Source organism: Diaphorina citri, unplaced genomic scaffold, assembly GCF_000475195.1.
Source record: "Diaphorina citri unplaced genomic scaffold, Diaci psyllid genome assembly version 1.1 scaffold2351, whole genome shotgun sequence".
In the NCBI taxonomy this organism is placed as follows: Eukaryota; Metazoa; Arthropoda; class Insecta; order Hemiptera; family Psyllidae; genus Diaphorina; species Diaphorina citri.
This window is the reverse complement of record NW_007379775.1, coordinates 23,941-38,625: the sequence shown is the minus strand read 5'-3', so window position 1 is coordinate 38,625 and position 14,685 is coordinate 23,941. Positions and strand designations below refer to the sequence as shown.

At 42.5% G+C, this 14,685-nt stretch overlaps 3 protein-coding genes and 1 long non-coding RNA gene across 4 annotated transcripts in view; 1 reads left to right on the top strand and 3 right to left on the bottom strand.

The window, feature by feature from the left end:
* Positions 1-950: 950 nt before the first annotated feature.
* LOC103518772 (protein penguin-like) lies at positions 951-2,340 on the bottom strand. Its single transcript, XM_026830482.1, has 2 exons — positions 2,114-2,340; positions 951-1,178 (listed from the first exon to the last, which is right to left on the bottom strand). Exons 1-2 carry the CDS (start codon positions 2,324-2,326, stop codon positions 966-968), a joined length of 426 nt encoding a protein of 141 aa, XP_026686283.1. The 5' UTR covers positions 2,327-2,340; the 3' UTR covers positions 951-965.
* A 3,970-nt stretch (positions 2,341-6,310) lies between these two features.
* On the bottom strand, positions 6,311-7,293 carry LOC113471373. The gene is made up of 2 exons (XR_003394101.1): positions 6,832-7,293; positions 6,311-6,618 (listed from the first exon to the last, which is right to left on the bottom strand). It is a non-coding gene; the product is annotated as an uncharacterized LOC113471373 (long non-coding RNA).
* A 782-nt stretch (positions 7,294-8,075) lies between these two features.
* On the top strand, positions 8,076-9,819 carry LOC103518768 (polyglutamine-binding protein 1). Its single transcript, XM_008483850.3, has 2 exons — positions 8,076-8,682; positions 8,943-9,819. Exons 1-2 carry the CDS (start codon positions 8,277-8,279, stop codon positions 9,434-9,436), a joined length of 900 nt encoding a protein of 299 aa, XP_008482072.1. The 5' UTR covers positions 8,076-8,276; the 3' UTR covers positions 9,437-9,819.
* Positions 9,820-11,178: 1,359 nt separating this feature from the next.
* Positions 11,179-14,685, bottom strand: part of LOC103518771 (ubiquitin-protein ligase E3B) — a gene marked incomplete in the record, with an annotated part of 22,037 nt that continues 18,530 nt past the window's right edge. The window contains 3 exon segments of the mRNA XM_026830481.1: positions 11,179-11,724; positions 12,109-12,246; positions 13,525-13,636. Of these exon segments, the coding sequence (XP_026686282.1) occupies positions 11,552-11,724; positions 12,109-12,246; positions 13,525-13,636 (423 nt within the window).

Sequence of the window (14,685 nt, the reverse complement as noted above, 5' to 3'; positions counted from 1 at the left end):
AGCTCTTTGACGATCTTCTTCTTCAGCTGAAAGTGAGAAAAGGAACTGAGTTAGCGGCGATATAGCACGTGAAATTTAATGCGCCAGTTCATATTATGAATCACTGAAGTTGAGCAACATTATTATGATAATGGTTCTTATTTGTACTGCTCGCATAGGACTGGAAAGTCCCTTCATTCCAACAGTAGGCTATTACTATTAGAGTAGTCCCTAGTGGAGCAGTTGCATTTGGGTAAAAAATAATAATAAGGTCGATTCCTACGTACTTAAAAAATTGTGAAAAGAAAAAAATCTGAAGTCGAAACTTTGAAAAAGAATCTTTAAAAGGTCGAAAGCCAGCCTAGTTAGCTTGGTTGGTCGCGCGTCTGCCTTGTAAGCGCTAGGCCGCGGGTTCGATTCCTGCCCGGGGCGGATTTTATCCGGAACGCATTATGTTCGTTCTCGGAACGGCTGGCTTTCTCCTATCCTGTCTTCCTTCTCTCTTCGATTTCGGGACGATGAGACCTTAGCAGTTAGGTTCAGTTCCCTCTTTCAAACCTCTTAAAATAAATAAATAATAATTTAAAAAAAAAAAAAACAACACCAACAACAACAAACAATTTAGGAATTTTTTTTTTTTTTTTTTTTTTTTTTTTTTTTTCAAGTTGGAAATAGAGGTTTGATAGTCTGGCTAAAAGGTGTTAAACAGGGAAGTAGACCAGCTTAGTCTGGCTGGGGGACTTTGAACAGGGAGTATACCAGCCTGAATTTCCCTTGCTAAAGAAATAGCAAAGGTTGAGTGCAAAGGGCATCTACTCGTAAAATTTGTAGCCAAAACCAAATGTCAACCCAAAGCTATCACCCTAGTAGGGCTGATTGAGAGGCTGACAAAGAATGACGACCCCATGTGTACATGGGAAAGGCAAAGAAAAAGAAGAAGTGGAGGTAAAATGGCCTTTGGCCTAACCATTTAGCCAACTCCAAACTTACTTCTGCAGTGACTTCAGGATGGTCTTCTTCGTGACACTCAGAATGGCGGTCTTCATTTCCGGTGACTGTTCGAATATGTCACCCAGACAGTTGATCTTCTTGTCTCCAGTAGACTCGTACAGACCTCCATACAACTCTTGACGCATGGCTAACTTCTGAGCGGGTGATGCTACTTGGTCATGAGCGTACATGAGCACGGGGGAAGCTGTCTGAAATGAGATGGAGAAAGAGACAAAGGTCATAAGATTAAGTGATTTCTAAGAATTCCAAGTTAGACATTTGAGGACTCTGTGGTAGATGTCCCCTTTATGGAACTCATTGTTATGCCATAACTCCTAACCACATTTGAGGGCTCTGTGGTAGATGTCCCCTTTATGGAACTCATTGTTATGCCATAACTCCTAACCTAAATGGTCTAATCAATTTTGAAGAAACTTGACAATATATTAGCACAGACTTGAAGAAAATTTATTCATTACATTTTAGGGTCAATCTGGCTCCTGGGGATTCATAAGGGGATCAATTTTGATGAAACTTGACAATATATTTAGCACAGACTTGAAGAAAATTTATTCATTACATTTTAGGGTCAATCTGGCTCCTGGGGATTCATAAGGGACCTTTACTGAGTGAGTTTTACAAACCACCAAAGAACTAACTAGTACCTAAGATCAATTTTGATGAAACTTGACAATATATTTAGCACAGACTTGAAGAAAATTTATTCATTACATTTTAGGGTCAATCTGGCTCCTGGGAATTTGTAAGGGGCCTTTACTGAGTGAGTTTTACAAACCACCAAAGAACTAACTAGTACCTAAAGGGGGAAGCTGTCTGAAATGAGATGGAGAAAGAGACAAAGGTCATAAGATTAAGTGATTTCTAAGAATTCCAAGTTAGACATTTGAGGACTCTGTGGTAGATGTCCCCTTTATGGAACTCATTGTTATGCCATAACTCCTAACCTAAATGGTCTAATCAATTTTGATGACACTTGACTATATATTTAGCACAGACTTGAAGAAAATTTATTCATTACATTTTAGGGTCAATCTGGCTCCTGGGGATTCATAAGGGGCCTTTACTGAGTGAGTTTTACAAACCACCAAAGAACTAACTAGTACCTAAGGCACACTCAACTTACAGTGTGGCTCAACAAGGTGACAACATGAGGCTGAAGGGCCTTGATGATTTCATTCTTCGTATTCTCGTCTCCTGATTTCAACATGTGTTTGACCAGAGCATTGGAATATTTGGACTTGATCATTGCCACGGTGAACGGCAGCAACTCCTTCACAATGTCCTTCTTCACTTGAGGTGAACTCAGCTTCAATAGCCACTGGATGATACGGGACATGTCATGTGAGAACACAATCTAAAATGTGTGGATTAGAGAAGAACAGAACAGAAACATAATTATGGAAAGCACAAATAGATGAGGCATAAAGTTAGTTTTTTTTTTTTTTTCAAGTTGGATGTAGAGGTTTGATAGTCTGGCTAAAGGATGTTAAACAGGGAAGTAGACCAGCTTAGTCTGGCTGGGGGACTTTGAACAGGGAGTATACCAGCCTGAATTTCCCTTGATAAAGAAATAGCAAAGGTTGAGTGCAAAGGGCATCCACTCGTAAAATTTGTAGCCAAAACCAAATGTCAACCCAAAGCTATCACCCTAGTAGAGCTGATTGAGAGGCTGACAAAGAACGACGACCCCATCTAGACCAGCTTAGTCTGGCTGGGGGACTTTGAACAGGGAGTATACCAGCCTGAATTTCCCTTGCTAAAGAAATAGCAAAGGTTGAGTGCAAAGGGCATCTACTCGTAAAATTTGTAGCCAAAACCAAATGTCAACCCAAAGCTATCACCCTAGTAGGGCTGATTGAGAGGCTGACAAAGAATGACGACCCCATGTGTACATGGGAAAGGCAAAGAAAAAGAAGAAGTGGAGGTAAAATGGCCTTTGGCCTAACCATTTAGCCAACTCCAAACTTACTTCTGCAGTGACTTCAGGATGGTCTTCTTCGTGACACTCAGAATGGCGAAGAAGAAGTGGAGGTAAAATGGCCTTTGGCCTAACCATTTAGCCAACTCCAAACTTACTTCTGCAGTGACTTCAGGATGGTCTTCTTTGTGACACTCAGAATGGCAGTCTTCATTTCCGGTGACTGTTCGAATATGTCACCCAGACAGTTGATCTTCTTGTCTCCGGTAGACTCGTACAGACCTCCATACAACTCTTGACGCATGGCTAACTTCTGAGCGGGTGATGCTACTTGGTCATGAGCGTACATGAGCACGGGGGAAGCTGTCTGAAATGAGATGGAGAAAGAGACAAAGGTCATAAGATTAAGTGATTTCTAAGAATTCTAAGTTAGACATTTGAGGGCTCTGTGGTAGATGTCCCCTTTATGGAACTCATTGTTATGCCATAACTCCTAACTCTATCCTGTCTTCTTTCTCTTATTGCTTCGGAACGATAAGACCTTGGCAGTTACAGATCCCTCTATCAAACCTTAATGTCTAGGTAAAGGTATCAGGGCTCCTCCCATACCAAAAGTTTTCAATTGAAAACCTCTTTTAATAACACGAGTTCTATTGATTTTGGGACCCATTCAGGCCCTATACTAATAGAGATACTTACAGCACCAAAATGAAACAGGCTCGATTGCACTTGGTCCAAAAATCGAGAACTTCTTTGCTAGCCTTGGCAACGATACTTTCGGACAGGGTTGCTGCAACAAATAATTATAAACAATAGAGCAACCACCGTGGTCGAGTGGGTCTCATACTAAGCTTGCACGCCATTACAAAGAAAGTCAATACATGTTCATCAATTTTTGATGATTTCTTTGAAAACAGGAGGAATGTGGATAGAGGTGTTCCCATTCCAGCGGTCACTTTGCCCTCGGAAAGTTCTACTTCTGCTGAGCCGGAAGGGGGTGAAGGAATGAATGAAGAGTCGTTTCAGTCCTGTGAAGATGACTTGACACTGATACCTGAAACAGAATCAAAGATTTCATTAGAACATAAGAGGTGTTCCCATTCCAGCGGTCACTTTGCCCTCGGAAAGTTCTACTTCTGCTGAGCCGGAAGGGGGTGAAGGAATGAATGAAGAGTCATTTCAGTCCTGTGAGTTCCCAAACTTTGGCATTTAAGCGGCCTACCTCCAGTTCCTCCGACGTACCTTCAGGGTTTCCTATAATGTTTTGGGGGTCTCTTTCCCTTCCCAAACTTTGGCATTTAAGCGGCCTACCTCCAGTTCCTCCGACGTACCTTCAGGGTTTCCTATAATGTTTTGGGGGTCTCTTTCCTGAACTTCCGGGTGGTCTGAGTTTGGGGTCCCTCCGATCGTCCTTGCGAGAGGTGGAGGGTTTGTAGGAAGGACGGGGGGTAGTTTTTTGTTGTTTTGCCCGGGTGGGGCCATCCTCCCGAAAGTTCAGTGAGAGGTCCGGTCTTCGTTTAGGAGGAGCAGTGCTACGCCTTGGTGCGGTGGGAGGGGGGAGGGGGCACTTGGACAGAAGATCCTCAGCAAAAAGGTGAGAATCGGACGGCGGAATCTTGGCGATTTGACGCCTGAGGCCAGGGTCGAGAGGTAAGAACTGATTCCGACGTCGGGATATAATCTCGCTTCTCTTGCCGCATACGTACTGTACCAGATCTTGAGAAAAGGAACGAAAGGGGGCGGTTTCGCTCATGAACGCCTGATGAAAGTGAGGTATTGCTTGGGGGCAGGCTGCAAAGAGGGCATCTTTAGCCTGAGTGAAGGCTTCCCTTTGGGCCAGTACTGCGAATTGAATAATTCCGATAGATCCTTCGGCCAGGCGGAGTTCGGGGTCGTCCCTGCCCCTGGATAAAAGTTGGTCATTTACCCCGAGAGGTAGGAAGCCCCCGCCGTGTCGGAGACGCTTCCCCGCATCCTTATATAAAATACGGTTCCAGCTATCTCGTCCAAAGTGCTGGCATTTTTTCAACGAATCGGAAATGCGTTCAGGAGGAGGGGGAATGTCGGGCTCCGATTCCAAGGTGGAAGGTTCGAAGCTGGGGAGATTGAAAGGGGTGGGGGCGGGAATTTCCGGGGCCCACAGGTTGTGTTCCACTTCAGGTTCCGAGGGGGAAAATTCGTCGGACACAGAGCCCTCTGAGTAGGAATCCGTCGACTCCTGTGCTTTGGGACGAGGTGGAGGTCTGATAAGTTCGACAATGCTTTGCGTGAAGGACTCGAACTTGTCACTGAGGCTGTCAAGTGTTGAAATTTTGGCTTCGAGAGAGGTCAAGCGCTTTTCCAGCTGTGAGTTAGGTCCCTGAACTGGGGACAGGGGTTCGAAAGGAGGGGAGGTTGGGGACTCCGGGACTGGCGTGCGAGGGAGGCTGTTCGAATCGGCTTCCTTTTTGAGGAAGGAGTTTACTTCCTCTCGGGAGAGGGTAAGACGGCGAAGGGGGCGAATTCCATTCGAGAATTTGAGGTATGCCTCTTCTGAGAGTCTGAGAGATCTAGCGTACTCAGAAGGGTGTGAGATGAAGCATCGGGCGAAAGGCCATTCCAAGAGATGCGACTTGAGCATCTTGAAGCGGGGTTCAGAGATAGAGGAGGTGCCCGGCAGGAAAAGTTTCACCAATTCTAACATGGGGAGGGCGAAACGCAGTCGATTTTTATCGAGGTTGAGTTTGGAGGAGGCATTTTGCACAACTTCCCATTCCCTCCATCCTTGAGGTAAAAGAGGCGTGATCACGTTCTTGGCCGCTTCGAGGAATTGTTCAGGAGCAGGGGCATCGAAGAGTTCACCCACAGATGACATCTGGAACAGATGGGAAGGCAATGTGTAGAGGTCGACCCATGGTCCGAGTATAGGCCGATGGTCGGCCCGTGGACCGAGTATCGGCCGATGGTCGGCCCACGGACCGAGAAGGCCGATAGTCGGCCCGTGGCCCCAGAATTGGCCGATGGTCGGCACGGGGGTTCGAAATAGATATCGGGAGTCGGCCGACAAGTCGGGCTGTCGGCCGACAATCGGGCTGTCGGCCGACAATCGGGCTGTCGGCCGACAACGGGGGGGGGGGGGGGTTGATGGTCTTTAGACATGTGCTTTCCCTCATGAGAACCTGTGCTTTCTCTCTGAGCATGATGAACTTTTTGTAACCTCTAGCTAGTCTTAGGTTTAGCTCCTCTGATCCCTATTTATTGTCCCACAGCAAGATACTAGTCTGCTCCCTATTTAAGGTCCCCCAGCCAGACCAGGGCATTTGTTTGTCACATTTTGATTCATTTGACTCTTTGGGGACTCTGTAAGTATTCTTGTTAGTTCAATGAACCAGAATTACAAAAAAAAAAAAAAATCTTCTCACCTGCTTTCTTGAATTTTCCAACCTTCTTTCCACCACTCTTTTCGAATCTGAACTTCTTTGATTTACTAACTCCTGTATCTGTCAAGCTTTGAGTGATATCCAAACCATCACTAGAATTTGCTGAGGCATCTTTTGACTTTACTGGGGCACCTTTCTTTGATTTTACTGGAGCACCATCCTTTGATTTAACTGGTTTTGGTTTGGCACCTTTTTTCTGTCCTTTGGGTTTGTTCGTTTCTTCTAGACCTGGTTCTGTTTTGATTTTCTTCACTGTGGAGATTTCTGTCTCTGATTTTCTTTTCATTGTGACTGAAAAAGGGTTGAATACATGTGGCTTTTTGAAATATAGCAATAGGTGCATTCTGTCTATAAATAGGTACTGTATTACAGGAGGGACAAACTGAAACTGTGGTCTCTCAGATAGTCTGAGCATTAAAGTGATGAAAAACACCAACCCCATCAGAGCAGGAAAAGAGGACCCTGGGCCTTTTATTTGAGTAAAACAATACATCTATTACTTACCCTTTAAGCAGAACTGTCAAAAGCACTATCGGTAGGTATCAACTCTGTTCCTCTTCTTTAGTTTTCTAGTCTGTCTTTTTGAAGAACCTGAACCTTTGGTAGTATGTACCTGTGGGGCTGTTTATTCCTGTAGATCCCGAAACTGCTCGTCTTTATCCTGTTTCCTGTTGATTTGATTCCACTTCCACAGTCTTCCAGAAATCAATCAACTCAGAACTCCAATCAAGTTTTTTCAGCAATCAACAATCACGTGGATTTGTTTTTTTAGTGCAGCGTTGCCAACTTTCCACGTTCCTTGCGATCGGTTGCCGTTTTCCTTGCGATCGGTTCTTTGAGCGGTAAAATTCAAAATGTCCAAAAAATAAGGGTAATAAAAAGTAAAAAAAAGGAAAGAGGAAAGGAAAAAAGAAAAGCCAAAAAAAGGGTAGGATGAAGGGCAGTCTTTTCTGTGTTCTTTATTAGTGAAAAATATCCTTTACCTGATGGATGGAAGGAAGTGTATGACCCTGGTAAGATATGTAACCAACCTAAGTACCTACCTACTGACAATTGCTCTTTTTTTTTGTTTTTTAGTAGGTAGGTACCTATCCTACCTACAATAAAGATCAGGTCTGTCTCTGATTTTCTTTTCATTGTGACTGAAAAAGGGTTGAACACATGTGACTTTTCAAAATATAGCAATAGGTGCATTCTGTCTACTGTATCACAGAGGGACAAACTGAAACTGTGGTCTGTCAGATAGTCTGAGCTTAGTGATGAAAAACACCAACCCCATCAGAGCAGGAAAAAAGGACCCTGGGCCTTTTATTTGAGTAAAACAATACATCTATTACTTACCCTTTTTTTAAGCAGAACTGTCAAAAGCACTATCGGTAGGTATCAACTCTGTTCCTCTCCTTTAGTTTTCTAGTCTGTCTTTTTGAAGAACCTGAACCTTTGGTAGTATGTACCTGTGGGGCTGTTTATTCCTGTAGATCCCGAAACTGCTCGTCTTTATCCTGTTTCCTGTTGATTTGATTCCACTTCCACAGTCTTCCAGAAATCAATCAACTCAGAACTCAATCAAGTTTTTTCAGCAATCAACAATCACGTGGATTTGTTTTTTTTTGTGCAGCGTTGCCAACTTTCCACGTTCCTTGCGATCGGTTGCCGTTTTCCTTGCGATCGGTTCTTTGAGCGGTAAAATTCAAAATTTCCAAAAATAAGGGTAATAAAAAGTAAATTAGTAAAAAAAAAAGGAAAGAGGAAAAGGAAAGGAAAAAAGAAAAGCCAAAAAAGGGTAAAGGGTAGGATGAAGGGCAGTCTTTTCCTCTTTTCTGTGTTCTTTATTAGTGAAAATCCTTATTTAAAGTGAGAATCCTAATGTACCACTACCACCAATGAACATTCGTTTTCCACTGAGATTATTTTAAAAGTACTTTTGCAATTTTTCTACAAGTGGAAAAATGCCACTACCTGCTGCTCTTGCTGCCAGGTTGGCCAAGAGAGGACTCATTACAAAAGAAAAACTTGAACAGTCTAAAGAACCCGACAGCAAAGGAGAAGAGGAAGAAGTGTTTGCTGAAAGTTACGATGACACTTCTACTCTATATAGTGCCGGTCAGACCCAATCCTACAGTCCATCGCACAGTGATGATGAAATTGAGAACGTAGAGATGCAGATCACTCTGAAATTCAAAGGCCATCCTGGTTGTCCTAACAAGTCAAACATATTCCATGAGTGCTCAAAATATTGTAAACTGCGGTGGAAGGAAGGGATCCGAGTCCCTAGCAAAGCATATTTGAAGAAGAAAAATAAAATACTGGCCAAATATCCTTTACCTGATGGATGGAAGGAAGTGTATGACCCTGGTAAGATATGTAACCAACCTAAGTACCTACCTACTGACAATTGCTCTTTTTTTTGTTTTTTAGTAGGTAGATGGGTAAAAGATACATTGGGTAAATAGAGGAATGAGGATTGGAAAGGAGAGAAGGGGTGGCTAAAGTTGAAATTAGAGAGGCCAATAGTTACATAAAGTCCATAGGTAACAGAAGAAAGAGTTACTCCATATTTCAAAGGGACTTTTTAATAAGCAGTGACTTAATATGCTATCTTTCCTTTTCTCTAGGTTACGGCAGACATTACTACTGGGACACAGAGTCAGACAGTGTTAGCTGGCTTCCTCCAAATCATCCCAAAGCTATCATAACCGAATGTGCTGCTGTGCTGAAAGAGGAAAGTCATCTTGCTGAAGGAGACAAAGACACATCCAGTGACGAGTCAGAAGATGAAGAAGAACCTGTCAAAGAAAAAGAAGAATCGAGCAAAGCAAAACCTGTGGAGAAAGAGAAAGAAAAACCACACCAGAAAAGAAATCAGAGGAGTAACAAACGACAGCAAAATGATCTTGACCCTATGGACCCGGCTGCTTATTCTGATATACCAAGAGGAGGATGGTCAGATGGACTTCAAACCGAGGCTAAATCTGGAGTTGATACAACAGTCACTGGATCTCTATTCCAGATGAGACCTTATCCAAGTCCAGGAGATATTTTGAGAGCCAATAAGAAGAAGAAGGTGGAGACAGAGGAACCATCTGGATCTATTGAAAATTCTCCTTAGTCTGGCAGAGTTAGTTTTATTTTTCTTTCTTACTGAATTGCTAGACACAGCAGAGGTTGAGTGCAAAGGGCATTTACTGATAAAAATTTTGTAGCCAATTTTTTTTTTTTAGCCCAAACTTCCATTTATTCCATCTACAGAGAAAAAAATTAACTGTTTGTTTATATTTTCTGTGCTTGGAGTAGGGAGCACAAAGTCATTTGTAGACTAGGGCAGGGCCGTATTTAGACCCCTTTACTGTAGGCCAGACTCCAAAAACTTGGAGCATCCCCCCTCCAAACATTGCTGTTTGGGCTTTTCGGACTAAACCTTGGATACCTATTATCCCTTGTAGAGTAACAGAGAGGACATTACCAGTGGCTCAGTAACCTGTAAAACTCACTCAAAAAAAAAAAAAAATAATAATAAAAATAAAATAAAAAAATAAATAAATAGAATAAACAAAAAGAATTCCTCTCTTTTAAATCAAGACAATATAAAATTCTAGGTAGATATATTTCCTGTGCACTTGTATAATTTCTGTAAATAAATTCTAATTAAAGTACATATCTGTTGCAATTTCTTCAGATCACGAATCATTTTGCTACTTGCCTTGTCAAATAAATAAACTTTATAACTGTCCTTTTGAATGGGCGTTAATCACATTTTATATAAAAAGAAATAATTAAAATAAAAATCCGACCTACATGAGAGCTGACCCACACGATATTATTTGTTTGCAGACTTAATGTCTGAACTGGCCGTACACACACAATGCCCGTCACTCACACTCAGACTATTTGTGTCTGAGCATGTGTGGAAGGTTCAGACCGCGGTCTCAGACGGTCTGAGTGAGACCAAATTGGAAGATGAGTCTGCAGACAAATCGTAGTGTACCACACTTAAGATTTAACACATGGACACATACAGTAGAAAAACATGAAAAACACGATTGGAAAAATAAAGCTACATAAAAATAATGACATAGAAGGGACAGACGGAACAAGAAGTTGGGAATTTTCAAACATCCAAGGTACATACAGTATTTACACTCTGAAAACAAAGACTTTCCCAGACTATGAGGAATGTGGGTAGGGGAAGTAAAAAAAAATCTATATTCAGCTGTGTCCAAATATAGTCGATGGCCGTAGATCGACTCGATCGATGTCGACTGAAACCGCACTCTGCCTCAACAACATAGATCGACCTCGTCGATCGACAGACGTCAACCTACCTCGGTGGCGTAGTGGTCAAGACGCTCGCCTGGTAAACAGGAGGGCGTGGGTTCGATCTCAGCCGAGGTATGGAATTTTATCCTCAATTATTTGAGAATTTGACCACATAATAATCGAGCTCTAAGGGTTAGGTGGTAGAGAACGCCCAAGGCGTTAACCTCGCCTAGTGGTTGCCTTCCACTCAAGAGTCTATTATTATTATGTGTGGACCAAGCTTTCTATTTTTATTATCAGAAGATATCAAGGTGCCTTGAGAAACACGAACGTCAAGAGTTCAAAGCACCATGGTTGCCTTCCACTCAAGAGTCTATTATTATTATGTGTGGACCAAGCTTTCTATTTTTATTATCAGAAGATATCAAGGTGCCTTGAGGAACACGAACGTCAAGAGTTCAAAGCAGCGCCCGGTCTATATTAACACAAATAGTTATTGACATGCTACGACACGGACCACATGAGTCTAATGTAGCAGCTGTTTCATTGGTACGAAATAAAAACGGTGGTGAACAATAATCGAGCTCTAAGGGTTAGGTGGTAGAGAACGCCTAAGGCGTTAACCTCGCCTAGTGGTTGCCTTCCACTCAAGAGTCTAATTATGTGTGGACCAAGCTTTCTATTTTTATTATCAGAAGATATCAAGGTGCCTTGAGAAACACGAACGTCAAGAGTTAAAGCAGCGCCCGAACTATATTAACACAAATAGTTATAGACATGCTACGACACGGACCACATGAGTCTAATGTAGCAGCTGTTTCATTGGTACGAAATAAAAATGGTGGTGAACTCTCAGTGAGAGTCGGACCGAGAAAAGTCAGGCGACGCTCTTCTGTGTCTCATCCAGATACCAACCACGCGCCACGTTGCTTAACTTCAGTGATCCATCGGGTATTAGTTTCCAGACTTAAGACAGTTCAAATCCAGTATTACTAGTTATAGCGTAGCGTAACTTATCCCGCAGTGTACTCTTACGTTGATAGTTGGGTAACTTGAGTAGATTGAAACAGGTGGACGCTGTGGGTAATCGATGCTGAGGATCTTTCTTGCGAATTGTGAAGAACCCACGGATAACGCTGCCTGCAAGACCAGAAAATAAAATCAAATACCAGTTTTGTCACTAAAAAAATACCGGTAAATCGTGAAGTTTGACGTCACGGCATACGCTCCTGTAGGTGATGACGTCATAATTCAAGACTCCCGCTTCGTTTGTTTGTGTGCAAGCGTTTCTGCGCATTTTGACGTGAAATCTGACGTCACAACTATTTGAACTTTTTCATTGGAACAGCAATTAAAATTTGAATTTTCGACCGTTTAAAGTTACTTTTTCGGAGTTTTGACCTCAGATTTGGATTTTTCACAACATTTTACGTAGGAATCGACCTTATATTAATAATATTTTCCCAATTGCAACTCCTCCATTGGACTTTTGTGTACGACTTTTCTCCACAAGTTTGAACTCACCAATGGTATCTCCCGTGTCTTCATCGTCGGTAACTTCTACACATCGAATAGAGAACGGAGGTTCCAGATGAGCAAACCCCAGCAGAGGTGGCTTCGAACAACTGGTCACAAACTGCAACAGTAGAAAGTCCAACAAATGTTAGCACCACCCAACTTCACACAGAGTAATCAAGGCAATATAAAATTCTAGGTAGATATATTTCCTGTGCACTTGTATAATTTCTGTAAATAAATTCTAATTAAAGTACATATCTCTTGCAATTTCTTCAGATCACAAATCATTTTGCTACTTGCCTTGTCAAATAAATAAACTTTATAATTGTCCTTTTGAATGGGCCAACCGCTCCATTAAATGGGGAAAAAAAAACATGGTTAAACTGTCTCTTCCTGCTTCGTTTTACTAGTTTTATATGCGAAAAATACACTGTTTAACTCTTCCTTAGTTGACTTGCAGGCAAGTTTGGCACTAGTTTAGGGGGCACGGTTGGTCCAGTGGTAGCGCGCTTGCTTGCCATGCAGAAGGTCCCGGGTTCGAATCCCACCATCGACAAAAATTTGTATTCGTTTTTCGATTGCAAATATTTCAACGGGTTACTTTCTGGTGTTCTCGTGTTGAGCCAGCACCTAAATGGGAAGTATTGTGTCTCTTCTCGCCCATCTGATGAGAGGCATACTACGGGATGGGCATGCTACGACACAGACCACAAGCGTCCAATGTAGCAGTTGTTTCATCGCTACGAAATAAAAACGGCGGTGAAACACTCATCTTAAAAAAAAAAAAAGAACCGTCTCTGTTTAGGATAAAGTCCGCCCCGGGCGGGAGACAATATCGAGGCAGGCGTCCTACACCACTCCAAGCGAACGAGGCTATTTTCTTTTGTTTCCCCCAGATGCGTATGTGCTAAAAGCTCAGCCCATCCTTTAGGGCTGTTTCCCCGTACACCTAAGCCTCAATATCAGTCGCGCTTACTTGGGTGATGTTTCAAAGTCATAGAGCAGGAAAAATGAGGACCAACGGAATTTTTCTTTTTCTTCTATGACTTCTAGATACCGAGATAAATCGATTAAAAAAATACCGGTAAATCGTAAAGTTTGACGTCACGGCATACGCTCCTGTAGGTGATAACGTCACAATTCAAGACTCCCGCTTCGTTTGTTTGTGCGCAAGCGTTTCTGCGCATTTTGACGTGAAATCTGACGTCACAACTCTTTGAATTTTTTCATTAGAACGGTGATTAAAAATTAAATTTTCGACCTTTTAAAGTTACTTTTTCCGAGTTTTGACCTCAGATTTGGATTTTTCACAACTTTTTACGTAGGACGGTAGGAATCGACCTTTTATTAATAATATTTTCCCAATTGCAACTCCTCCATTGGACTTTTGTGTACGACTTGTCTCCCCAAGTTTGAACTCACCAATGGTATCTCCCGTGTCTTCATCGTCGGTAACTTCTACACATCGAATAGAGAACGGAGGTTCCAGATGAGCAAACCCCAGCAGAGGTGGCTTCGAACAACTAGTCACAAACTGCAACAGTAGAAAGTCCAACAAATGTTAGCACCACCCAACTTCACACAGAGCGGGAATTCCCCAAAAGCCCTATTTTTGTGGAATTTTCATTGGAATGTCACAGAAAATTGTTATTCTAGAAGTGCCTCAAGAAGGCCAGTTGCTATCCATTTTTTTTTCTTTCGTCTGTCATTGTGACAAACCGTTTGGCCAAAAAAGCGATTCTTTGGTGCAATTAAAGGTGTTTTACCCACTCAAGCGTGCTGTCGTGAGAGAGTATTTTCAGATTTTTAGAAAACGAAGTGCTCCCAGATTTTTTTTTTTTAAGAGGTTTGACAGAGGGAACTGTAACTGCTATGGTCTTATCGTCCCGAAATCGAAGAGAGAAGGAAGACAGGATAGAAGAAAGCCAGCCGTTCCGAGAACGAACATTATCCCATCAGGATAAAATCCGCCCCGGGCGGGAATCGAACCCACGGCCTAGCGCTTACAAGGCAGACGCACTACCAACTAAGCTAACTAGGCTGGCAGCTCTTTGACTTTAAAACCTCACCTAAGTCAGCACAACTGTTCCATTGATTTTCAGTCATGGCTAGGAGAAGTGACCACTTCGAATAACAAGGAGTTCACCATCCTCAACCTGGAGCAAGTTCTGGATCCCAGTCGACCTATGACAACTCGGATAATGGTCCGATTTGAACCGAATGGAGGCAGTCCCAAGGTGAAGACCATCTGGCTAAACGGAAAACAGATATGCCCAGCCGAAACTCCGAGTAAGTACGCCCTTTATAAACAAGACCACCTTAAGGCTTAGGTGTAGGGGCAAACAGCCCTAAAGGATGGGTTGGGCCTTTCTTTCCCTCTTTTTTAAGTAGGCGTTAACAAAGGATTGTGCCGGGCAAGGTATTGTGCCGTGTCTTAGGAAGGGCACAGCTTTAGGCCGTGCCAGTAATTGCACAGGTAAGATTTTATGTTTCAGCGTTTAAAGAAATTCAAATTTCAAATCAATTCTCGAGATTTTTTGAGTGGATCGTAAAAAAAAAAAAAAAAAAAAAAAAAAAAAAAAG